The sequence below is a fragment of the Coregonus clupeaformis genome, chromosome 7 (genome assembly GCF_020615455.1).
Source record: "Coregonus clupeaformis isolate EN_2021a chromosome 7, ASM2061545v1, whole genome shotgun sequence".
NCBI lineage: Eukaryota > Metazoa > Chordata > Actinopteri > Salmoniformes > Salmonidae > Coregonus > Coregonus clupeaformis.
The window spans coordinates 72,841,335-72,868,527 of record NC_059198.1 but is presented as its reverse complement, the minus strand read 5'-3'; the positions used below and the strand labels follow the sequence as shown (position 1 = coordinate 72,868,527).

Here is a 27,193-nt window from a genome sequence, read left to right as displayed (position 1 = left end):
TATGAGGATGTTCAACAGAGTCACAGTCTCAGAGAACGTCTCCTGGAGGTTGTAGCTCATGAGAACCTGGTACAGTGCCAGTGCACCACAGTTGGACTTTCTCGTCGTCGGCAAAAAGACCGTTCAGTCTCTCCAAAAGCACACTGGCGATTGAGACTGAGTTTGATTCCGAGATGGGAAGGAACTCAAAAAAGCGCTCCTGCACTTTGTGGTTGCTATCTATGTACCTCAGCACAAGCACCAGCTGTGTCTGTGTAGAAACGTCCGTGGTCTCGTCAGCTTGGATAGCTACGAAGTTCGCCGACTTCACCTCCTCCACAATATGTTCCCTCATGACCGCTAGCATACACTCCAGTAGCTCGTTTTGAATGGTCTTTGATGTGAACTTCTTTCAAAGAGACAATCGAGTTGCACTGAACGCTAGCCATCTTGAGTGAGAGAGTAGTACGTGAATTGATTGACGCTGCTACCCGCTCTTTTCTTAGTTACGTTCATGGTTATGTTACGTATGACGAAAGCGCGGAAGTGCAACCCCTCAGAAACCCATAGAGATTGTATTGAAAGCTCTGATATTTGAAAAAAAAATGATTTTACATTACAGTCTATGAGAGACTTCTGGGGCGATTTTCAACCTGACTGAAATCGCCCCAAAAGGGGCGGGGCCATTTGAAGCACCACTTTAGCCTGATTGGACATTTAGTGGCAGATCAGACGTCTAGATTAGAACACTGATAACTACTGTTGCCGTGATATAATTGATTAGAAAAAAAATCCCTTCCTTTTCCCGTTTGGCAGTGCGTCGCCCATATCGCCCTAATGAACACATCGCCCCTGCCCTTACTCAATAACTGGTTGTGCCACCTTTAGCTGCAATGACTCCAACCAAATGCTTCCTGTAGTTGTTGATCAGTCTCTCACGTCCCTATGGAGGAATTTTGGCCCACTCTTCCATGCAGAACTGCTTTAACTCAGTGACATGTGGGTTTTCAAGCATGAACTGCTCGTTTCAAGTCCTGCCACAACATCTCAATTGGGATTAGGTCTGGACTTTGACTAGGCCATTCCAAAACTTCCAATTAGTTGCTTTTTAGCCATTTTCATGTAGACTTGATTGTGTGTTTTGGATCATTGTCTTGCTGCATGACCCAGCTGCGCTTCAGCTTCAGCTCACAGACGGATGGGTCTGACATTCTAACTAACTAACTGCGCCTATCTGCTTTTCATTCAATGCAGATCAGGCTGGGGAGTCGCTCAAGATTGTCTCCGAAATTGGGCGTCTGTCCATGTCCTTGGGATGTCTTGAAATGCCTTCAAAACCGCTATTACCATCAAGGTGGATTGGGTTTTGATAGGTTGTTGTGGACAGGGGTGGTAGATGGATGTAATCCCATGACTCCAGATCCAAAGGTTGCATGTTCAATCCCGGTGGTAGATCCCAGTGATAATCCCATGACTCTGGATCCGAAGTTTGTTTGATCCATTTTTTTTTTTTACCCTATAAAACCTTAACCCTTACCTTAGCCTTAACTTCGAAATTTGACAACTTCCAAATTTTGGCAACTTCCGAATTTGCGTTTGGAGCAATTTCCAAATTGTACGTTTGGACAAATGTGGATAAACGTCAGAATCTGAAGTCAAAATGGTAAAACGGTGCGATCATGTTGAGTTGAGAAGTGTTTTAGCTCCGCCTCGCCTCTGCTGGCTGCGGTATAAAGTCTTGCCGGGTGTGCGTGAAGACAGTGATAATGCCATCCAGGGCGGCGCGCAGGCAGGCAGGGGACCCGACGGTGTGACGTGGCCAGGAGTTTATCTAGAGACTAAGAACCAAACCAGCGATTTGGAACTTTTAAAGAGTTGTTATGAATACAGTTGGACTGGCGAGGGTGACTTCAAGAGACGTCTTCACAGAAGAAGTTATGCGCACACAGCCAGCTGTTGGAAATATACATTGAGCAATAAGGTAATTTTGAATGTCATGTGAATAGGCTAAAATTCAGTTTATTTTTTGTGAATTTAATACAATTTGATGTATTTTTGGCACGTGTATTGATAGCCTAGCCTACACTTCTATACACACGTTTTTTTTTTCTGACCTAAAAATAGGAATTGCTTGCAAAATGTTGTCATTTAGATAGCCCTGAAATGACCAGATATGAATAATATGCCTATCATTTTAGAGAAAAGACTAAACGTAGTGCATCGTGAATTGAGATGAAACTATAATGCCAGTTTACTGAACACTGGTTTCCATTAACATTATTGCAGACTGCAGTGCCAAGTGGCTACTAGGTCTTCGTGAGTTTATCGGTCAAATTTGACAGTGGGTTTATTTTTAAATGGGCAGCCGCCTAACGTTTTTTCTTCAACGTCGTTCTGTGCGTTAGGTTGTCACTGTCCCGCCCGAGACGATGTTTCTTTTTGCGCTCTGCCTGAGCCTCGGGACGTTGGTGTCGTCCGGTGTCAGTTTGGAGTTCCGTTATCACGACACCGTGGAGGTGGAGAGATACCTGCGAGACGTTAACGACACCTTTCAGTTCACACACCTGCACAGTATTGGCAAATCTGTCGAAGGTAAGAAGTCAGACCCCTCATATGTTGTCTTGAAATCTAAGATTGGAAATTGAAATTAATTCTTTGATATGCCTAGATTTTGTCACAGGTGGACATTTTCAAATTTGATAAGAACGTTTGAAAGTGTATGGGGCACTTTGTAGGCAGGGCAAACCCGTTTTGGTGATTTCTGGTATATCATCAAAATAAATCAATAACATAACTTTTTGGGGAATCATTCAGCAGTTTTGACCAGATTAAGTACAGTACCATTGGAAAGTAATGTTGAAAGTTCAATTTATATTCCTAAAATGTAAGTTGAAAATAATGCTGTCGCTGCTTCCTGTTGACAAGACCATATTGATAAATAGCCCAATGTCAAAACACAGTTTTAAAGTGTCCAAATCAATAACCAATATGCAGAAACTGTTAGTGCATTTTATCTTTAGGTTTTCAGTATATCACTATCTACACATGCATGTGCAACAATAGTAATCATATTACTCGCATATGTTTTTAAATGGGCACCTTTATAAACTGCACATGCAACAAACACCCTGTTGTTTTGTCAAGTGTCAATAAATCACTAATTGATTAGGGGGGGGATATGCACTGCTGAAACTACCACAACTCAAAAACCACATGAAAACTGGATATATTTTTACATCACTGGTTAGAGGACAACCTGCAGAACAGTCGGCTACATTTTGGAATGTTACATTTTGATACAGAAACAGAAACAGAAACGCAACACTGTTTTGTCAATCACTCCTATGGAAGATCAAGTTGAAAACTAACAGCTCAAAAAACACATGAAATCTAGGAGTAATGTGTACATCACTGGTTAGAGGACAATTTGTAGAAGACCGCTAACTACAAGTGTTGGTATTTGATTCAAGTGGGTCGCGATAAGTGTAACGCAACATAAAAAAAATAAAAAATGTAAGCACTTCCATCGATATCACGCTGAAATCAATAGAACAGGGGGAAAAAGTTTGGGGTGTAGCTCTGTTTTTAAACTAACACTATTCAAAGGCCACACGGAAACTTCAACCTGGTCTCAGAGCATTTCTTATTATTCTGTACGTAAATCCGAGGATCTGTTACATTTCATATGGTATGGTATTAATTTGTGGATGTCCATCACCCATTTCGTATGATATGTTACGAATTACAATTTGTGTTATATGTTACGAATTTCGCAAAATGTATAATATGTTACGAATATATCCAAAACGTTCAATATGTTACGAATTTGAAAAATGTATGATATGTTACGAATTCTAGCTAGGTGGCCTAACGTTAGCTAGGCTAGGGGTTAGGGTTAAGGTTAAGTTTAGGAGGTAGGTTAAAGGGTTAGGGTTACAGGAAGGGTTAGCTAACATGATACACTATATATATATACAGCAGTATGTGGACTCCCCTTCAAATTAGTGGATTCTATTTCAGCTACACCTGTTGCTGACAGATGTATAAAATCGAGCACACAGCCATGCAATCTCCATAGACAAACATTGGCAGTAGAATGCCCTTACTGAAGAGCTCAGTGACTTTCAACGTGCCACCGTCATAGGATGCCACCTTTCCAACAAGTCAGTTCGTCAAATGTCTGCCCTGCTAGAGCTGCCCCGGTCAACTGTAAGTGCTGTTATTGTGAAGTGGAAACGTCTAGGAGCATCAATGGCTCAGCCGCGAAGTGTTAGGCCACACAAGCTCACAGAACGGGACCACCGAGTGCTGAAGCGCGTAAAAATAGTCTGTCCTCGGTTGCAACACTCACTACCGAGTTCCAAACTGCCTCTGGAAGCAACGTCAGCACAAGAACTGTTCGTCGGGAGCTTCATGAAATGGTTTCCATGGCCGAGCAGCCGCACACAAGCCTAAGATCACCATGCGCAATGCCAAGCATCGGCTGGAGTGGTGTAAAGCTTGCCGCCATTGGACTCTGGAGCAGTGGAAACGCGTTCTTTGGAGTGATGAATCACGCGTCACCATCTGGCAGTCCGATAGACGAATCTGGGTTTGGCGGATGCCAGGAGAACGGCACCTGCCCCAATGCATAGTGACAACTGTAAAGTTTGGTGGAGGAGGAATAATGTTCTGGGGCTGTTTGTCATGGTTCGGGCTAGGCCCCTTAGTTCCAGTGAAAGGAAATCTTAACAATAGAGCATAAAATGACATTCTACACGATTCTGTGCTTCCAACTTTGTGGCAAGTTTGGGGAAGGCCCTTTCCTGTTTCAGCATGACAATGCCCCTATGCACAAATTGAGGTCCATACAGAAATGGTTTGCTGAGATAGGTGTGGAAGAACTTGACTGGCCTGCACAGAGCCCTGACCTCAACCACATCGAACACCTTTGGGATGAATTGGAACGCCGACTGCCAGCCAGGCCTAATCGCCCAACATCAGTGCCGACCTCACTAATGCTCTTGTGGCTGAATGGAAGCAAATAAAAAATAATCATAATAATTTGTCATATGCGCCGAATACTGACTAAATAAACCAAAGTAAAAAATACAAACGTAACATAATAAAATAACAATAACCAGGCTATTTTATACAGGGTGTACCGGTACCGAGTCAATGTTCGGGGGTAGAGGTTAGTCCAGGTAATTGAGGTAATATGTACAGTACCAGTCAAATGTTTGGACACACCTACTCATTCAAGGGTTTTTCTTTATTTTTACTATTTTCTACAATGTAGAATAATAGTGAAGACATAAAAACTATGAAATAACACATATGGAATCATGTAGTAACCAAAAAAAGTGTTAAACAAATCAAAATATATTTGAGATTCTTCAAATAGCCACCCTTTGCCCTTATGACAGCTTTGCACACTCTTGGGGAATAGTGAGAGATGTATGTAAGAGGTTCATAGGCTGTGATGGATTCAGTCTTCCCCTCTCATAAGAGGACTCTTTGTAAACAGGGTCCCTGCCTGCCTGCCAGCGATTGCAGCTGGCAATTTAAAGTCTCATGTGAAGACTAGCCAAAACAGACTGTTAATATATCATCCTGATCACTGCTCCCAGCGTCCCACCAGCCCTATCTAGTCCTCCTACTCCCAGCCTCCCTCCGGTCCTACCTAGTCCTCCTACTCCCAGCCTCCCTCCGGTCCTACCTAGTCCTCCTACTCCCAGCCTCCCTCCGGTCCTACCTAGTCCTCCTACTCCCAGCCTCCCTCCGGTCCTACCTAGTCCTCCTACTCCCAGCCTCCCTCCGGTCCTACCTAGTCCTCCTACTCCCAGCCTCCCTCCGGTCCTACCTAGTCCTCCTACTCCCCAGCCTCCCTCCGGTCCTACCTAGTCCTCCTACTCCCAGCCTCCCTCCGGTCCTACCCTAGTCCTCCTACTCCCAGCCTCCTCCGGTCCTACCTAGTCCTCCTACTCCCCAGCCTCCTCCGGTCCTACCTAGTCCTCCTACTCCCCAGCCTCACTCCCGGTCCTACCTAGTCCTCCTACTCCCCAGCCTCCCTCCCGGTCCTACCTAGTCCTCCTACTCCCCAGCCTCCCTCCGGTCCTACCTAGTCCTCCCTACTCCCATGCTCCCCTCCGGTCCTATCTAGTCCTCCTACTCCCCAGCCTCCCTCCGGTCCTACCTAGTCCTCCTACTCCCGGCCTCCCTCCGGTCCTACCTAGTCCTCCTACTCCCCAGCCTCCCTCCGGTCCTACCTAGTCCTCCTACTCCCCAGCCTCCCTCCGGTCCTACCTAGTCCTCCTACTCCCCAGCCTCCCTCCGGTCCTACCTAGTCCTCCTACTCCCAGCCTCCCTCCGGTCCTACCTAGTCCTCCTACTCCCCAGCCTCCCTCCGGTCCTACCTAGTCCTCCTACTCCCATGTTGTGGATTTCAAAGAACAAGCCGCTCAGAATGCAGGGTTTAACCATCAGCCTGGATGGATGCTTTCTGCACCCCAGAGAGTATAGAACAGAGGCAGCTCAATGGTCATCATGTCATGTCTGCAGTGTTGGCGGCAGGAATTCTTCACTGGGGTAGCTGTGGGGCAGCTTGGTCATTACACAAGGGTGCTTGCAACTCGCGGTTACGGCCGTGAGTTGAGACAGTAGCAGAAAAGATGTGGACCTCGACCACCACAGTAGTGTATGTAGGCTGTGCTGGCTTGCTGAGCAGTCGGAGCTCCTTCCTGACAACAGGATGTTGAGAGAAAGAAATGTGTCGACTCATCGCTATATAAACTGAGTATACAAAACATTAGGAACACCTGCTCTTTCTATGACAGACTATCCAGGTGAAAGCTATGATCCCTTATTGATGTCGCCTGTTAAATTCACCACAGGTTAAAGATGGATTTTTAAGCAATGAGACAATTGAGACATGGATTGCGTGCGTGCCATTCAGAGGGTGAATGGGGAAACGATTTAACTGCCTTTGACCGGGGTATGGTAGTAGGTGCCAGGCGCACCAGTTTGTGTCAAGAGCTGCAAAGCTGCTGGGTTTTTCACGCTCAACAGTTTCCCGTGTGTATCAAGAATGGGCCACCACCCAAAGGACATCCAGGCAACTTGACACAAGTGTGGGAAGGATTGGAGTCAACATGGACCAGCATCCCTGCGGAACGCTTGACGCCTTGTAGAGTCCATGCCCTGACGAATTGAGGCTGTTCTGAGGGCAAAATGATGGGGGTAAGCAACTCAATATTAGGAAGATGTTCTTAATGTTTTGTACACTCAGTGTATGTTGAACATTGAAAACATGTAATTTCTTTCTTGGGGGTGCTAGGCCTATTCTAGAAGGGTCATGATACCTCCTAGTGCTGCCACCTATAGGTCATATCTGGTATTATAGACCCTATAGGTAATCATCATGGCTAGAGCTAGGGAGTGTTCCAGACCAGGAGAAACTCCGGGCCCTTCTAATGTGAGAACCCAACCGACGGCCCATCCAGTCCCTTGGGTGTTAGTACCACTGTACATGAATACAGCCAAGCTCCAGAGGAATGTGTGTTCGTGTTCTGTGGTGTCTCCACAAACTGCACTGGAGGAATGTAATGCACCGCACCTCAATGCACTGGAGACACTTCGTGTGAGACTCAAATGGCACCCTATTCCCTTTTATAGTGCACTACTTTTGACCTGAGCCCTGTGTGCACTACATACGGAATAGGGTGCCATTTGGTACATAGGCTTCATCTAACAGAAGCCTTATACAGCTGGGCTGGACCACAATGATTTCTGATGAAGACCTGTTTGGCTGCTGTCTGATGAAGACCTGTTTGGCTGCTGGCTGATGAAGACCTGTTTGGCTGCTGGCTGATGAAGACCTGCTTGGCTGAACAGCGTTGTAGTATGTGACCTGCTTTAATATAAAATGCTGATCTGCTCCTACCTGTCTTTTTTGTAAATCTTTTTTTTTTTTTTTTGTAGATAGTTTACTAACGTTTATCTGCCTCATGCTGGCTGCGTTTTGTATTGTTTTTGGGGTTGCCCCTCCTCCCCCCGGCCCCTCCTGCTGGTCTACTACCACCACACACCCCTGGTTCTGGAGGGGCGGGCTGGGTTGATACCACACACCCCTGGTTCTGGAGGCTGGGTTGATACCACACACCCCTGGTTCTGGAGGCTGGGTTGATACCACACCCCTGGTTCTGGAGGCTGGGTTGATACCACACCCCTGGTTCTGGAGGCTGGGTTGATACCACACACCCCTGGTTCTGGAGGCTGGGTTGATACCACACACCCCTGGTTCTGGAGGCTGGGTTGATACCACACACCCCTGGTTCTGGAGGCTGGGTTGATACCACACCCCTGGTTCTGGAGGCTGGGTTGATACCACACCCCTGGTTCTGGAGGCTGGGTTGATACCACACACCCCTGGTTCTGGAGGCTGGGTTGATACCACACACCCCTGGTTCTGGAGGCTGGGTTGATACCACACACCCCTGGTTCTGGAGGCTGGGTTGATACCACACACCCCTGGTTCTGGAGGGGTGGGCTGGGTTGATACCACACACCCCTGGTTCTGGAGGCTGGGTTGATACCACACCCCTGGTTCTGGAGGCTGGGTTGATACCACACACCCCTGGTTCTGGAGGCTGGGTTGATACCACACACCCCTGGTTCTGGAGGCTGGGTTGATACCACACACCCCTGGTTCTGGAGGCTGGGTTGATACCACACCCCTGGTTCTGGAGGCTGGGTTGATGCCACACACCCCTGGTTCTGGAGGCTGGGTTGATACCACACACCCCTGGTTCTGGAGGCTGGGTTGATACCACACACCCCTGGTTCTGTGATGTGGCTGAGTGTAGTTTTACCACATGTGTGTTATTACAGTACACCCAGAGCATTGGGAAAGGATTCAGACCCCTTGACTTTTTCCACATTTTGTTACGTTACAGCCTTATTCTAAAATTGATTACATCGTTTTTTTCCCCCTCATCAATCTACACACAATATCCCATAACAACGAAGCAAAAACAGGTTTTTAGACATTTTTTGCATCATTCCCTCGATCCTAACTAGTCTCCCAGTCCCTGCCTCTGGCTGGGCCACTCAAGGACATCAGAGACTTGTCCCGAAGCCACTCCTGCATTGTCTTGGCTGTGTGTTTAGGGTCGTTGTCCTGTTGGAAGGTGAACCTTCGCCCCCAGTCTGAGGTCCTGAGCACTCTGGAGCAGGTTTTCATCAAGGATCTCTCTGTACTTTGCTCCTTTCATCTTTCCCTCGATCCTGACTAGTCTCCCAGTCCCTGCCGCTGAAAAACATCCCCACAGCATGATGCTTCCACCACCATGCTTCACTGTAGAGATGGTGCCAGGTTTCCTCCAGATGTGACGCTTGGTATTCAGGCCAAAGAGTTCAATCTTGGTTTCATCAGACCAGAGAATTTTGTTTCTCATGGTCAGAGTCCTTTAGGTGACTTTTGGCAAACTCCAAGTGGGCTGTCATGTGCCTTTTACTGAGGAGTGGCTTCCGTCTGGCCACTCTACCATAAATGTCTGATTGGTGGAGTGCTGCAGAGATGGTTGTCCTTCTGGAAGGTTCTCCCATCTCCACAGAGGAACTCTGGAGCTCTGTCAGAGTGACCATTGGGTTCTTGGTCACCTCCCTGACCAAGGCCCTTCTCCCCCGATTTCTCTTGGTGTTTCCAAACTTCCATTTAAGAATGATGGAGGCCACTGTGTTCTTGAGGACCTTCAATGCTGCAGACATTTTGGTACCCTTCCCCAGATCTGTGCCTTGACACAATCCTGTTTCGGACCTCATGGCTTGGTTTTTGATCTGACATGCACTGTCAACTGTGGAACCATTTATATAGACAGGTGTGTGTGCCTTTCCAAATCATGTCCAATCAATTGAATGTACAACTTCATTGGAGTCCACCTGTCGTATAAATATTTCAAGGATGATCAATGGAAACAGGATTCACCTGAGCTCAATTGTGAGTCTCATAGCAAAGGGTCTGAATACTTATGTAAATAAAGGTGTTACAAAAAGTAATCTATAAACCTGTTTTCGTTTTGTCATTATGGGGTATTGTGTGTAGATTGATGAGGATAATTGTTTACATTAATCAATTTTAGAATAAGGCTGTAACGTAACAAAATGTGGAAAAAGGGAAGAGGTCTGAATACTTTCCGAATGCACTGTATCTCCTGATCCATCCCTGGAGGTCTGGGAGTGTCCCCCCTCTACCTCTCACTCCCTCCCGCTACCTACCTACGTCCCTCTCCCTCCCCCCTGCATCCCACTTCCCAAATTTTAGTTTTTATGGCGCAAAGTTGACGGTCAGATATTTTTGCCGTAGCGATACAGGAGGAATCAGGAGATATTCCTTCCTGTTGGTGTTGTAGATACAGGAGGAATCAGGAGATATTCCTCCCTGTTGGAGTTGTAGATACAGGAGGAATCAGGAGATATTCCTCCCTGTTGGTGTTGTAGATACAGGAGGAATCAGAATATATTCCTCCCTGTTGGAGTTGTAGATACAGGAGGAATCAGGAGATATTCCTCCCTGTTGGTGTTGTAGATACAGGAGGAATCAGAATATATTCCTCCCTGTTGGTGTTGTAGATACAGGAGGAATCAGGAGATATTCCTCCCTGTTGGTGTTGTAGATACAGGAGGAATCAGGAGATATTCCTCCCTGTTGGTGTTGTAGATACAGGAGATATTCCTCCCTGTTGGTGTTGTAGATACAGGAGGAATCAGGAGATATTCCTCCCTGTTGGAGTTGTAGATACAGGAGGAATCAGAAGATATTCCTCCCTGTTGGTGTTGTAGATACAGGAGGAATCAGAAGATATTCCTCCCTGTTGGTGTTGTAGATACAGGAGGAATCAGAAGATATTCCTCCCTGTTGGTGTTGTAGATACAGGAGGAATCCGGAGATATTCCTCCCTGTTGGTGTTGTAGATACAGGAGGAATCAGAAGATATTCCTCCCTGTTGGTGTTGTAGATACAGGAGGAATCAGAAGATATTCCTCCCTGTTGGTGTTGTAGATACAGGAGGAATCAGAGATATTCCTCCCTGTTGGTGTTGTAGATACAGGAGGAATCAGGAGATATTCCTCCCTGTTGGTGTTGTAGATACAGGAGGAATCAGAAGATATTCCTCCCTGTTGGTGTTGTAGATACAGGAGGAATCAGGAGATATTCCTCCCTGTTGGTGTTGTAGATACAGGAGGAATCAGGAGATATTCCTCCCTGTTGGTGTTGTAGATACAGGAGGAATCAGAAGATATTCCTCTCTGTTGGTGTTGTAGATACAGGAGGAATCAGGAGATATTCCTCCCTGTTGGTGTTGTAGATACAGGAGGAATCAGGAGATATTCCTCCCTGTTGGTGTTGTAGATACAGGAGGAATCAGGATATATTCCTCCCTGTTGGTGTTGGAATCAGGAGGCAGCATCAGAGAGACCTGACACTTTCCTCTATTTTGTAACATACAGTATGGGGCTTCGTCCCAAATGGCACCCTATTCCCTACGGGCCCTGGTCAAAAGTAGTGCACTATATAGGGAACAGGGTACCATTTGGGACGCAGCCTCAGTTGGGCCTCAGACACAACAGTTTGATAGGGATCTTGGCTGGGGTTCAGTACCATGACGCAGGCTGCGGCCGAACAGCGTAGTCTCTCTCTCTCTCTCTCTCTCTCTCTCTCTCTCTCTCTCTCTCTCTCTCTCTCTCTCTCTCTCTCTCTCTCTCTCTCTCTCTCTCTCTCTCTCTCTCTCTCTCTCTCTCTCTCTCTCTCTCTCTCTCTCTCTCTCTCTCTCTCTCTCTCTCTCTCTCTCTCACAGTCAGTCATGTGGCTCACAGATCGCTGCATCCGGCAGCATGAACACAGAGCGGTCTCTTGTTACTTTAAAACAATGAAGGTGTTTTTTTTTTAAAGCCACAGTCAACGTGAATTGATTAAATGTAGCTTCTCCTCGGTTTTGACAGCCTAAATGGGGTCACAGCCGTCTTATCTTACCTTTTTCCTTATTGTAACAAAAAACTTAAGAACCTCCTGCGTTTTTATGTTGTTGTAGGAGGCCCTGGTCAGGATACTGTTGGTACTCTAGGTGCAGTACATCTTACAGAGTGTGGCTTTAAAGAGAGAACCCCCCCAGTGGTGACGACGTCCTCCTCTGCAACCCCTCTCAGATGTCGGACGAAAAAACCCAGAAGTCTTTTTCCACGACAACAGATCACATTGTCGTGACTACTGTTCCATTTTTGTTACAAGATGTAAATTATTTAGCAGGGCTCACAGAGACCGTGTGAGAGGGATGTTTATTCAGCTAGCATTGTCCTGCAAGGCCGGATGTTAATTTTTTATTGATTGATTTATTTCACCTTTATTTAACCAGGTAAGCCAGTTGAGAACAAGTTCTCATTTACAACTGCGACCTGGCCAAGATAAAGCAAAGCAGTGCGATAAAAACAACAACAGAGTTACATATGGGGTAAAAAAAAAAAAAAAAGTCTAAAAAATACTACAGAAAATCTATATACAGTGTGTGCAAATGTAGCAAGTTATGGAGGTAAGGCAATAAATAGGCTATAGTGCAAAATAATTACAATTAGTATTAACACTGGAATGATAGATGTGCAAGAGATGATGTGCAAATAGAGATACTGGGGTGCAAATGAGCAAAATAAATAACAATATGGGGATGAGGTAGTTGGGTGGGCTAATTTCAGATGGGCTGTGTACAGGTGCAGTGATCGGTAAGGTGCTCTGACAACTGATGCTTAAAGTTAGTGAGGGAGATAAGAGTCTCCAGCTTCAGAGATTTTTGCAATTCGATCCAGTCATTGGCAGCAGAGAACTGGAAGGAATGGCGGCCAAAGGAGGTGTTGGCTTTGGGGATGACCAGTGAGATATACCTGCTGGAGCGCAGACTACGGGTGGGTGTTGCTATGGTGACCAATGAGCTAAGATAAGGCGGGGATTTGCCTAGCAGTGATTTATAGATGGCCTGGAGCCAGTGGGTTTGACGACTGAACATGTAGTGAGGACCAGCCAACAAGAGCGTACAGGTCACAGTGGTGGGTAGTGTATGGGGCTTTGGAGACAAAAGCGGATGGCACTGTGATAGACTACATCCAATTTGCTGAGTAGAGTGTTGAGGCTATTTTGTAAATGACATCGCCGAAGTCAAGGATCGGTAGGATAGTCAGTTTTACGAGGGCATGTTTGGCAGCATGAGTGAAGGAGGCTTTGTTTGCAAAATAGGAAGCCGATTCTAGATTTAACTTTGGATTGGAGATTCTTAATGTGAGTCTGGAAGGAGAGTTTACAGTCTAACCAGACACCTAGGTATTTGTAGTTGTCCACATACTCTAGGTCAGACCCGTCAAGAGTAGTGATTCTAGTCGGGTGGGCGGGTGCCAGCAGCGTTCGATTGAAGAGCATGCATTTAGTTTTACTAGTGTTTAAGAGCAGTTGGAGGCTACTGAAGGAGTGTTGTATGGCATTGAAGCTCGTTTGGAGGTTTGTTAACACAGTGTCCAATGAAGGGCCAGATGTATACAAAATGGTGTTGTCTGCGTAGAGGTGGATCTGAGAGTCACCAGCAGCAAGAGTGACATCATTGATATACACAGAGAAAAAAGTCGGCCCAAGAATTGAACCCTGTGGCACCCCCATAGAGACTGCCATAGGTCCAGACAACAGGCCCTCCGATTTGACACATTGAACTCTATCTGAGAAGTAGTTGGTGAACCAGGCGACGCAGTCATTTGAGAAACCAAGGATATTTAGTCTGCCAATAAGAATGCGGTGGTTGACAGAGTCGAAAGCCTTGGCCAGGTCGATGAAGACGGCTGCACAGTACTGTCTATTATCGATTGCAGTTATAATATCGTTTAGGACCTTGAGCGTGGCTGAAGTGCACCCATGACCAGCTCGGAAACCGGATTGCATAGCGGAGAAGGTACGGTGGGATTCGAAATGGTCGGTGATCTGTTTGTTAACTTGGCTTTCAAATACTTTCGAAAGGCAGGGCAGGATGGATATAGGTCTGTAACAGTTTGGATCTAGAGTGTCACCCCCTTTGAAGAGGGGGATGACCGCGGCAGCTTTCCAATCTCTGGGGATCTCAGACGTTACGAAAGAGAGGTTGAACAGGCTAGTAATAGGGGTTGCGACAATTTCGGCGGCTAGTTTTAGAAAGAAAGGGTCCAGATGGTTCCAGGGTGTGAGAGATGTTTATTCAGCTAGCATTGTCCTGCAAGGCGGTTGGTTCCAGGGTGTGAGAGATATTTATTCAGCTAGCATTGTCCTGCAAGGCGGTTGGTTCCAGGGTGTGAGAGAGAAAATAAATTAGACAACCTAAGACTACGGTTATCCTACCAACGGGACATTATAAACTGTAACATCTTGTGTTTCACCGAGTCGTGGCTGAACGTCGACATGGATAACATACAGCTGGCGGGATATACGCTACATCGGCAGGATAGATCGGCTGCCTCCGGTAAGACAAGGGGTGGCGGTCTGTGTATATTTGTAAACAACAGCTGGTAGATAAAATCTAATACTAAGGAAGTGTCGAGGTTTTGCTCGCCTGAGGTAGGGTGTGAGAGAGAGATGTTTATTCAGCTAGCATTGTCCTGCGAGGCGGATGGTTCCAGGGTGTGATTTGAAAGTGAAATCAGATCTAGTCAGGTCCTGTCTGTCTGTCTGTCTGTCTGTCTGTCTGTCTGTCTGTCTGTCTGTCTGCCTGCCTGCCTGCCTGCCTGCCTGCCTGCCTATCTCAGACTCAATTGGAGAGAGAATAGGGAAGGAGGGATGTACAGTGTTTCACGGCTATAGACTAAACTAGAACGATCACTGTTGGGAATGATTGATGTGACACATGGGAGATGATGGAGGTGGAATCAGAGGCAGTAGAAGGAAACAGGTGGTGCAGACCGCCCCTGGATTTACACTTCACTGTATCACTATGTCTATGCTCTGTGATTCACCGTGTTGTTGTCTTGTGTTGGGAGATTGAAACATCTCCTTGTCACCCTCCCTGGGTTGCCTTGCCAGTTGGTGGCATTTCTGTGGAGGCTCTGTCTGTCTGTCTGTCTGTGTGCTTTGCTTTGCATGGCTGGACACAAAGCTGGCATTGAGGCACCCGCCTCCTCTTCCAGGTGTCTCTGTCTCTGTCTCTGTCTCTGTCTCTCTCTTCCAGGTCTCTCTCTCTCTCTCTCTCTGTCTCTCTCTCTCTCTCTCTGTCTCTCTCTTCCAGGTCTCTCTCTCTCTCTCTCTCTCTCTCTGTCTCTCTCTCTCTATCTCTATCTCTATCTATCTCTCTCTATCTCTCTCTCTCTATCTCTCTCTCTCTCTCTCTCTCTCTCTCTCTCTCTCTCTCTGTCTCTGTCTCTGTCTCTGTCTCTGTCTCTGTCTCTGTCTCTGTCTCTGTCTCTGTCTCTCTCTCTCTCTCTCTCTCTCTCGTGTTTCAGTCTGATGAGATTCAGATGCAAATTGAGACTCTCAACCTCTGGAGCAGGAACTGGGTCTGTGTAACAAATGGCACTCCTATTCCCTATATAGTGCACTACTTTTGACCAGGGCCCATAGGACTCTGGTTAAATGTAGTGCTCTATGTAGGGAATAGGGGGGCCATTTGGGACGTAGCCTAGGTTATTACCGTAGGAGGCAGCAGCAGCAAGTCAACTAACTCTGTCCCTGTTCCCTTTTGTTCCTGGGAAGACAGACTAGACCAGACGTCTGACTATAGAACCCGTTGACGGCATCTGTCTGTGCTCAGCCACTCACTTCAGTTGATTAGAACCTGGGATGAACTGTTTTTAGATCGGAGCCGTACGGATCCTTGAGGCCTTAATGCTCAGCCACTCACTTCAGTTGATTAGAACCTGGGATGAACTGTTTTTAGATCGGAGCCGTACGGATCCTTGAGGCCTTAATGCTCAGCCACTCACTTCAGATGATTAGAACCTGGGATGAACTTTTTTTAGATCGGAGCCGTACGGATCCTTGAGGCCTTTAATGGTTTAAAGTAAAGCAGGTGAGGAGAGGACAGAGAAGTCCTACAACACTGTGAAGATGACTCCCAAAATAGCACCCTATTTTCCTGCCCTATATAGTGCTCTACTACTTTTTGACCAGATCCCTATGAGGAATAGAGTGACGTTTGGGATGCAGATTAAGACAATACCCTCCAATGTAAAGCTTCTTCAGCCAGCCATTTGAATACAGTCACCCTTTGCTGGTATCCTAGAGTGTGAATGGTACAGATGTAGGGTCTTAATTTGAGCCAGTTTGCTACAGCAGGACAATAATCCTGCGGCAACAGGAAATGTGGATTATAATTAATGGACATTTTTCTAGGGGTTGATTAAAAAAAATTCATTAGGGCAAATCAAGTCTGAAACTTCAAAGTGGAAATTCCGAACTGTAGAAGCCTTTTTAAAACTCAAATACACTACAAGTTTGCATGTCCTGCATTGCAGGAAAATTGTCAGCAACAAGAGTGATCAAATTAAGATCCTACATCTGAAGTGTGTGTCTTGCACCTGTGGAGAGGTTTTTAAGCAGTACCGTTAAGCACTAGGCAGTATATTTAAGTAGTGTGTTTAGGCAGTATATTTAAGTAGTGTGTTTTAGGCAGTATATTTAAGTAGTGTGTTTTAGGCAGTATATTTAAGTAGTGTGTTTTAGGCAGTATATTTAAGTAGTGTGTTTAGGCAGTATATTTAAGTAGTGTGTTTAGGCAGTATATTTAAGTAGTGTGTTTTAGGCAGTATATTTAAGTAGTGTGTTTTAGGCAGTATCTAAGTAATATGTCCAGGCAGTATCTACAGTTGAAGTCTGAAGTTTACATACACCTTAGCCAAATACATTTAAACTCAGTTTTTCACAATTCCTGACATTTAATCCAAGTATAAGTTCCCTGTCTTAGGTCAGTTAGGATCACCACTTTATTTTAAGAATGTGAAATGTCAGAATAATAGTAGAGAGAATGATTTATTTCAGCTTTTATTTCTTTCATCAGATTCCCAGTGGGTCAGAAGTTTACATACGCTCAATTAGTATTTGGTAGCGTTGCCTTGAAATTGTTTAACTTGGGTCAAACGTTTCGGGTAGCCTTCCACAAGCTTCCCACAATAAGTTGGGTGAGTTTTGGCCCATTCCTCCTGACAGAGCTGGTGTAACTGAGTCAGGTTTGTAGGCCTCCTTGCTCGCACACGCTTTTTCAGTTCTGCCCACAAATGTTCTATAGGATTGAGGTCAGGGCTTTGTGATGGCCACTCCAATACCTTGACTTTGTTGTCCTTAAGCCATTTTGCCACAACTTTGGAAGTATGCTTGGGGTCATTGTCCATTTGGAAGACCCATTTGCAACCAAGCTTTAACTTCCTGACTGATGTCTTGAGATGTTGCTTCAATATATCCACATATTTTTCCTTCCTCATGATGCCTCATGATTTTGTGAAGTGCACCAGTCCCTCCTGCAGCAAAGCACCCCCACAGCATGATGCTGCCAACCCTGTGCTTCACGGTTGGGATGGTGTTCTTTGGCTTGCAAGCAGCCCCCTTTTTCCTCCAAACATAACGATGGTCATTATGGCCAAATAGTTATATTTTTGTTTCATCAAACCAGAGCACATTTCTCCAAAAAGTACGATCTTTGTCCCCATGTGCAGTTGCAAACCGTAGTCTGGCTTTTTTATGGCGGTTTTGGAGCAGTGGCTTCTTCCTTGCTGAGCAGCCTTTCAGGTTATGTCGATATAGGACAAATTTTACTGTGGATATAGATACTTTTGTACCTGTTTCCTCCAGCATCTTCACAAGGTCCTTTGCTGTTGTTCTGGGATTGATTTGCACTTTTTGCACCAAAGTACGTTCATCTCTAGGAGACAGAATGCGTCTCATTCCTGAGCGGTATGACGGCTGCGTGGTCCCATGGTATTTATACTTGCATAGTATTGTTTGTACAGATGAACGTGGGATCTTCAGGCGTTTGGAAATTGCTCCCAAGGATGAACCAGACTTGTGGAGGTCTACAAAAAAAAAATCGGAGGTGTTGGCTGATTTCTTTTGATTTTCCCATGATGTCAAGCAAAGAGGCACTGAGTTTGAATGTAGGCCTTGAAATACATCTACAGGTACACCTCCAATTGACTCAAATGATGTCAATTAGCCTATCAGAAGCTTCTAAAGCCATGACATCATTTTCTGGAATTTCCCAAGCTGTTTAAAGGCACAGTCAACTTAGTGTATGTAAACTTCTGACCCACTAGAATTGTGATACAGTGAATTATAAGTGAAATAATCTGTCTGTAAACAAAGTAGATGTCCTAATCGACTTGCCAAAACTATAGTTTGTTAACAAGAAATGTGTGGAGTGGTTGAAAAACGAGTTTTAATGACTCCAACCTAAGTGTATGTAAACTTCCTACTTAAACTGTAAGTAGAATGTCTTGGCAGTATCTTTTAAGTAGTGTGTTTAGGCAGTATCTAAGTACATTTTAAAGTGGAACTGACAGCGTTTTAACTACTTTACAGATACCAAACAGACAATCATAATATCAGTAAAATATCAAATTCCCACTTTTATACTACAAAACCAACTTTATAAGCAGTAAAAAAATATATATAATGTTATTTTACTCCAAATTCCATGACGTACAGTAAGGCATTGCTGGCAGAATAGATGGATGCAGTTCAATGCATGATTAATATAATAAACCAATATATTTCTTGGTAGTCCAAAACATATTGCTATCAGGTTGTAAATCACAGCTGGCCTGGTACGTTGTTTGCTGCCTCCATTCGGGACGCACTGTTTCAGTTTTAATGACCCAATATTTTGGACACAAACGGACGAACGTAACTAACGACTGTTATCCAGTTAGCATATCTCTTGCGTTCGCAAATTCACTCTGGCCATCTACTCCGATTTCAGAGCACTCTCGTCTGAGTGTGCCGAGAGCGCAGAATAACTGATGAATTTATGAATTTGCAACACCCTCTGAGTATGGCCGGTGTCAGTAAACGACGGCAAAAAAAAAGTAATCAAATTGTTGCCAGCAGCACAGTTACAGTCACCAACGCTCTGGATAACATGAAAACTGCCTAACCAGCTCTGCTAGTGCGAGTAAAATGGTTAGATTGAGGTGTTCTCTCATTTGTGTCTGGAATTAGCTAGTTAGCAAGCTAGCCAACTTTAGCCTGTTAGCTTGGGTGCTTGACTGCCGTTGTGAAACATCCCGGATCAACCCTACTCCTCGGGCCAGAGCGACCCCAGTGTCAATTTAGTTTAGTATGCGCTGGGAGAGCGGAACGCTCTGAATTTACGAACGACCCAGAGCGCACTCTGACACACACTGAAGGCAATTTACGAACGCACCCTTAGTTGTCAATCAAATGGGCGGGCTGGCAAGTTCCCATTCAGTTGTCAAAACGTGGGTTGGGACAAACATGCATTGTCAGGCAAGCTGCAGGAGGGCGAGCGGGCTACTATTCCCCATCGTTCATCAGTGCAATTTCGACGACCAACTAGCTGAGAATTTGAGAGGGTTTGTGTTTTATCTTTCCTCGTTAGATTTTAGCTCAACTTGCTTTGGCATTAGTTATTAATCTTGTTGTTGTGCGTAGCTGAGGGAGAAAGCCTACCTTTTCATGGTTGTTTGCTCAACAGGACTGTAAAGTTCCCAAAATGTAAGAGGACTCCCGTGGTGTTTTACATATTTGCATAAATCCATTCAGGTGTATTTTGTGGCTTTTGGCGAATGCTTTCTAATTATTTAAAGTCGCGCTGTTGCAACGGTCTGTAAACACACACAGTCCAGTTCAAAGTGAATGATGGCAGGCCTGTGTGGAAAATGGCTTGTTTGCATAAAGGCCTACTGTAGCTCTGATTGGCTATGGCGCAACAGTCTGTGTAGACTCTGGTCCTGGACGAGACAGATGTTTTATTTACTGCAGTGTCTATAAATTGTCCAAAACGCACGGCCTCTCTCCCTCTATATTAATATAGAATCTTCACCAATACCTTACTATACGTCATTCCCAAACATTCTATGAATGAATGAAAACGTGAAAATGTCAGAAAATGTAAAAAAAAAAAAAAAAGGTAATTAAATTGTTGCCAGCAGCACAGTTACAGTCAACAACGCTCTGGATGTCATTCTTCCTCGGAGTGTATATACGAACAGATTTTTTTATACGATTTCATGTTGCTAAAATGCTGTCAGTTCCACCTTAAGTAGCTTGTATAGCAGGACCGTATATTTAGGCCTTCCTGTCTATCTGCCCGGCTCCCTGCCTGCAGTAAATCTCTGGCAGATTGTGAGGTCATCATGTTCCGTGGCCTGTCGCCCGTCTTGGGCCGGCCCGTTAATTTAACCTCCCTCCTAATCTCCTGGTGACCCGTGCCGCTCGAGGTGAGAGGCTCTTGGCTAATTACTGTTTAATCTAGTACACCACCTGCCTCGTCCCGCTCCTCCGCTGACCCCCTCCCCTCTCTGATCATTCCTCTACAGCCCCTCCTCTACTTGCCCCGCTACACTCTTGCCCCTCCCTGGCCTGCTCCCCTGCTGCCCCCTCCTACCTTACCCCTCCATCCCTCCCATACCTCTTTGTCATGTAGACAATTTGAGTTTTTTTTTTTTGTCTTTAAGCCCCTGGACAGACACAGCTGTGCTGAGATGACAGGCTTCTATGTACAACACTTCAGAAATAATTGGTCAGAAGTTTAAGTGGTCGTGGGGGTGGGTGGGTGGGTGTGCTTGCGTGCAAGTGTGTGATTGTGTGGAGCAATTGGTTCTATATAGACTTGTCTTAGAGTCATAAGACAGTAAACAAACCCACTAGTTGTTGTGATGAAAGGGAACAGAGTTCCTATCCTGTAGTCTGCTACACTAGTTGTTGTGATGAAAGGGAACAGAGATCCTATCCTGCGGCCAGAACCAGCTAGTCATGAGGATTACTCACTGCTGCCTGACATACTGGCCGCGGAGCAGGTTCAGACTTGCTGTGTGGTAGAGCTCTGACAATACTGGAACACAGGAAGTCTCTCTCATACAGGACAGGGGGTGCATTCCAGTCTCTACTACCTCCTGAAGTGTACACTCGTTCATTACTTCCCACAAATGTAAAAGCATTGGATTGGTCGAGCTGGGCTAGAGGGAGTTTTTCATTCTCTTTCCAATCAGTGAAGGGAAGTGAACAAGTGAACACTTGAACACTAGGAGAGGTTATTGGGACGCACCCGGGGAGGAGAGGAGGCTGGGAAGAGAGGGGGAGAGGAGGAAATGAGAGGAGAGGGGGCTGGGAGGAGAGGAGAGGAGAGGGGGCTGGGAGGAGAGGAGAGGAGAGGAGAGGGGGCTGGGAGAGGAGGAGAGGGAGGGGAGGAGGAAAGGAGAGACTGGGAGAGGAGCAGGGGCTGGGAGGAGGAAAGGAGAGGGGGCTGGGAGGAGAAGAGAGGGGGCTGGGAGGAGAGGAGGAAGAGAGGAGGAAGAGAGGAGAGGGGGCAGGGAGCTGACGTTGGGTTGCCAGGTGCCAGTCCAAGCAATCTAAACACTATTTGAATAATGTTCTGTTCTGCTCTAGGGGCTGGTGGAAAGAACAGACAGGCAGGCAGGCAGGCTGGCATACTAACACACTGTGCCGCACAAGGTTTAATTTGATTTGTAAATATCTCGGAGATACCTTTGTATAACGTTGGTGTTGTTTGTTGGCAGGGAGAGACCTCTGGGTGCTCATTCTGGGAAAGAATCCGGCTGAGCACCAGATGGGAATTCCGGAATTCAAATATGTTGGGAATATGCATGGAAATGAGGTAAGCTCATCATGGAAACACACACACACACACACACACACACACACACACACACACACACACTCAAACGAACACACACTCAAACGAACACACACACACACACACACACACAATCAAACAAACACAAAATATTTGGCGCAGTAGCATTAAGTCATTTTACAAATGTGTTTCTAGTCAGCTGTCCAAGCCAGGTCCAAGCCATCTTCACCATTCCTGTTCACTAAAGCCCCCCCACAGAGAGAAGAGAGGAGATGGAGATGGTACTAGTCAGTGGATTCCTCAATCAAATGAATGTAGACAAAGGGCCTTCCTCCCGTATCAAACAAAAGCAACTCAGCCTTGCATGTCCTCAGCTTTCCTTTGGCCTTGCTAAATGTGGAAGCAGGGGTGGGCTGCTGCGGACACACCCATACACACACGCACGCACACACACACACACACACATACACACAGACACACACACACGCACACACACGCACACACACACACACACACACACACACACACACACACACACACACACACACACACACACACACACACACAGTGTGATGATGGTTGTATGGAGAGGGATGGATGGATGGAGAGATGTCCTGAAATAGAGATATATTTCATCCTCATGTCTGGAGGGACATTGTGTGGGTCTGTGTGTGTGTGGGTCTGTGTGTGGGTCTGTGTGTGTGTGGGTCTGTGTGTGTGCACGTGAGTGTGTGTGTGTGTCGCCAGTGTGTGTGCCTGTGTGTGTGTGTGCGTGCCTATGTGTGGTGTGTGTGTCCGTCCTTCAGTCCGTGGCCTGTGGGAAAGCACAAAGAGTTGTGGATGCTGAGGGCCCTGGGGACTGGAGGGCCACAGAGGAGGAGCAGCTGACTGTGACCCTGGGGCCACTCTACTCGCGGACCGGAAAATCTGATGAGGTTGAGAAGATTCCGGCCGACGCACAGCAGAGACGCACGCACAGAGAGCGCGAGAATGCAGAGAGAGAGACAGAGCGCAGAGAGAGAGAATGCAGAAAGAGAGAGGGCGCGAGAATGGGAGAGGGAACGAGAATGGGGACGAGAGAGGGCGCAGAGAGAGAGAGAGGGCGCGAGAATGGTAGAAGGGGAGAGAGAGCGCAGAGAGAGAGAATGGAGAGAGAGAGAGGGCGTGAGAATGGGAACGAGAGCGAGAATGGTGGAGAGAGACAGAGCGCAGAGAGACAGGGAGCGAGAGAGAGAGGGGAGTATTAGCCAGATCAAATGTAATGTTATGGCAGTTTAACCTCCAGCATCACTGTACTAGATAAACACTTCCATACTTCAGTGCTTTATTAGTAATAAGATAGACAAGTACGTATTATACTCATGTTTTAAAAAACTAAAACGTGTTCATAATTTACTTCATTGTCCCCATAGGAAAAATGTGTTTGCGGTCAATTATGTACGTTAACCTTTTACTGCAGTGGGCTAAATCAGGGTCACACGGAGTGATTCTTGGTACCACTAGCTGTTTTTATGTTTCATAAAAAAAAAAAAAATGTACGTCGAAATCTGTTGTTTCAATTTCAAACTGTTTTGTTATATTTCAGTCTTCTCTGATGTATATAAAGTGTAATATTGGGATGCAAACTCAAAATTCAATACATTTCAACTCTATATCTGACATGGTGCAGGTGTATACTTTTGAAACGAAAGTATACACCTCACACACATGGTTATGAAAAGAAGACACCTGCACCATGTCAGATATAGAGTTGAAATGTATGACATTTTGAGTTTGCATCCCATCAGGTCAGGTATGTTACTGCTTGTTTGGGACAAAAGCCTGCACCCACACCACTACACCTGCAGATAGAAATGGTCAACCTCTACTTTAGACAGTGAGACGGAATTGACTTGTGAGAATAAGGAGGGTGTTGACTTGTGACAATATGGAGGGTGTTGACTTGTGACAATATGGAGGGTGTTGACTTGTGACAATATGGAGGGTGTTGACTTGTGAGAAAATGGAGGGTGTTGACTTGTGAGAAAATGGAGGGTGTTGACTTGTGACAATATGGAGGGTGTTGACTTGTGACAATATGGAGGGTGTTGACTTGTGACAATATGGAGGGTGTTGACTTGTGAGAAAATGGAGGGTGTTGACTTGTGACAATATGGAGGGTGTTGACTTGTGAGAAAATGGAGGGTGTTGACTTGCAATCAGTGGTAATAAGACTGATTGTAAACAGACGTGACTCTGAGGAGTCTGCTGCTAGAAGACTGAGAGGCCCTAAGACAGCTAGTGGTACCAGAAGACTGAGAGGCCCTAAGACAGCTAGTGGTACCAGAAGACTGAGAGGCCCTAAGACAGCTAGTGGTACCAGAAGACTGAGAGGCCCTAAGACAGCTAGTGGTACCAGAAGACTGAGAGGCCCTAAGACAGCTAGTGGTACCAGAAGACTGAGAGGCCCTAAGACAGCTAGTGGTACCAGAAGACTGAGAGGCCCTAAGACAGCTAGTGGTACCAGAAGACTGAGAGGCCCTAAGACAGCTAGTGGTACCAGAAGACTGAGAGGCCCTAAGACAGCTAGTGGTACTAGAAGACTGAGAGGCCCTAAGACAGCTAGTGGTACCAGAAGACTGAGAGGCCCTAAGACAGCTAGTGGTACTAGAAGACTGTGAGGCCCTAAGACAGCTAGTGGTACTAGAAGACTGAGAGGCCCTAAGACAGCTAGTGGTACTAGAAGACTGAGAGGCCCTAAGACAGCTAGTGGTACTAGAAGACTGAGAGGCCCTAAGACAGCTAGTGGTACCAGAAGACTGAGAGGCCCTAAGACAGCTAGTGGTACCAGAAGACTGTGAGGCCCTAAGACAGCTAGTGGTACCAGAAGACTGAGAGGCCCTAAGACAGCTAGTGGTACCAGAAGACTGAGAGGCCCTAAGACGGCTAGTGGTACCAGAAGACTGAGAGGCCCTAAGACGGCTAGTGGTACCAGAAGACTGAGAGGCCCTAAGACGGCTAGTGGTACCAGAAGACTGAGAGGCCCTAAGACGGCTAGTGGTACCAGAAGACTGAGAGGCCCTAAGACGGCTAGTGGTACCAGAAGACTGAGAGGCCCTAAGACAGCTAGTGGTACCAGAAGACTGAGAGGCCCTAAGACAGCTAGTGGTACCAGAAGACTGAGAGGCCCTAAGACAGCTAGTGGTACCAGAAGACTGAGAGGCCCTAAGACAGCTAGTGGTACCAGAAGACTGAGAGGCCCTAAGACAGCTAGTGGTACTAGAAGACTGAGAGGCCCTAAGACAGCTAGTGGTACCAGAAGACTGAGAGGCCCTAAGACAGCTAGTGGTACCAGAAGACTGAGAGGCCCTAAGACAGCTAGTGGTACCAGAAGACTGAGAGGCCCTAAGACAGCTAGTGGTACCAGAAGACTGAGGCCCTAAGACAGCTAGTGGTACCAGAAGACTGAGAGGCCCTAAGACAGCTAGTGGTACCAGAAGACTGAGAGGCCCTAAGACAGCTAGTGGTACCAGAAGACTGAGAGGCCCTAAGACAGCTAGTGGTACCAGAAGACTGAGAGGCCCTAAGACAGCTAGTGGTACCAGAAGACTGAGAGGCCCTAAGACAGCTAGTGGTACCAGAAGACTGAGAGGCCCTAAGACAGCTAGTGGTACCAGAAGACTGAGAGGCCCTAAGACAGCTAGTGGTACCAGAAGACTGAGAGGCCCTAAGACAGCTAGTGGTACTAGAAGACTGAGAGGCCCTAAGACAGCTAGTGGTACCAGAAGACTGAGAGGCCCTAAGACAGCTAGTGGTACTAGAAGACTGAGAGGCCCTAAGACAGCTAGTGGTACCAGAAGACTGAGAGGCCCTAAGACAGCTAGTGGTACCAGAAGACTGAGAGGCCCTAAGACAGCTAGTGGTACCAGAAGACTGAGAGGCCCTAAGACAGCTAGTGGTACCAGAAGACTGAGAGGCCCTAAGACAGCTAGTGGTACCAGAAGACTGAGAGGCCCTAAGACAGCTAGTGGTACCAGAAGACTGAGAGGCCCTAAGACAGCTAGTGGTACCAGAAGACTGAGAGGCCCTAAGACAGCTAGTGGTACCAGAAGACTGAGAGGCCCTAAGACAGCTAGTGGTACCAGAAGACTGAGAGGCCCTAAGACAGCTAGTGGTACCAGAAGACTGAGAGGCCCTAAGACAGCTAGTGGTACTAGAAGACTGAGAGGCCCTAAGACAGCTAGTGGTACCAGAAGACTGAGAGGCCCTAAGACAGCTAGTGGGACTAGAAGACTGAGAGGCCCTAAGACAGCTAGTGGTACCAGAAGACTGAGAGGCCCTAAGACAGCTAGTGGTACCAGAAGACTGAGAGGCCCTAAGACAGCTAGTGGTACCAGAAGACTGAGAGGCCCTAAGACAGCTAGTGGTACCAGAAGACTGAGAGGCCCTAAGACAGCTAGTGGTACCAGAAGACTGAGAGGCCCTAAGACAGCTAGTGGTACCAGAAGACTGAGGCCCTAAGACAGTTAGTGGTACCAGAAGACTGAGAGGCCCTAAGACAGCTAGTGGTACCAGAAGACTGAGAGGCCCTAAGACAGCTAGTGGTACCAGAAGACTGTGAGGCCTTAAGACAGCTAGTGGTACTAGAAGACTGAGAGGCCCTAAGACAGCTAGTGGTACCAGAAGACTGAGAGGCCCTAAGACAGCTAGTGGTACCAGAAGACTGAGAGGCCCTAAGACAGCTAGTGGTACCAGAAGACTGAGAGGCCCTAAGACAGCTAGTGGTACCAGAAGACTGAGAGGCCCTAAGACAGCTAGTGGTACCAGAAGACTGAGAGGCCCTAAGACAGCTAGTGGTACTAGAAGACTGAGAGGCCCTAAGACAGCTAGTGGTACCAGAAGACTGAGAGGCCCTAAGACAGCTAGTGGTACCAGAAGACTGAGAGGCCCTAAGACAGCTAGTGGTACCAGAAGACTGAGAGGCCCTAAGACGGCTAGTGGTACCAGAAGACTGAGAGGCCCTAAGACAGCTAGTGGTACCAGAAGACTGAGAGGCCCTAAGACGGCTAGTGGTACCAGAAGACTGAGAGGCCCTAAGACGGCTAGTGGTACCAGAAGACTGAGAGGCCCTAAGACAGCTAGTGGTACCAGAAGACTGAGAGGCCCTAAGACAGCTAGTGGTACCAGAAGACTGAGAGGCCCTAAGACAGCTAGTGGTACCAGAAGACTGAGAGGCCCTAAGACAGCTAGTGGTACCAGAAGACTGAGAGGCCCTAAGACAGCTAGTGGTACTAGAAGACTGAGAGGCCCTAAGACAGCTAGTGGTACCAGAAGACTGAGAGGCCCTAAGACAGCTAGTGGTACCAGAAGACTGAGAGGCCCTAAGACAGCTAGTGGTACCAGAAGACTGAGAGGCCCTAAGACAGCTAGTGGTACCAGAA

At 46.6% G+C, this 27,193-nt stretch overlaps 1 protein-coding gene across 1 annotated transcript in view; it reads left to right on the top strand.

Annotated features, from left to right (window-relative positions):
* Positions 1–1,767: 1,767 nt before the first annotated feature.
* Positions 1,768–27,193, top strand: part of cpm (carboxypeptidase M) — an 86,374-nt gene continuing 60,948 nt past the window's right edge. The window contains exons 1-3 of the mRNA XM_045221522.1: positions 1,768–1,960; positions 2,385–2,571; positions 21,697–21,794. Coding sequence (XP_045077457.1) covers positions 2,409–2,571; positions 21,697–21,794 — 261 coding nt within the window. The 5' untranslated portion in view covers positions 1,768–1,960; positions 2,385–2,408. The remainder of the gene's footprint in view (positions 1,961–2,384; positions 2,572–21,696; positions 21,795–27,193) is intronic.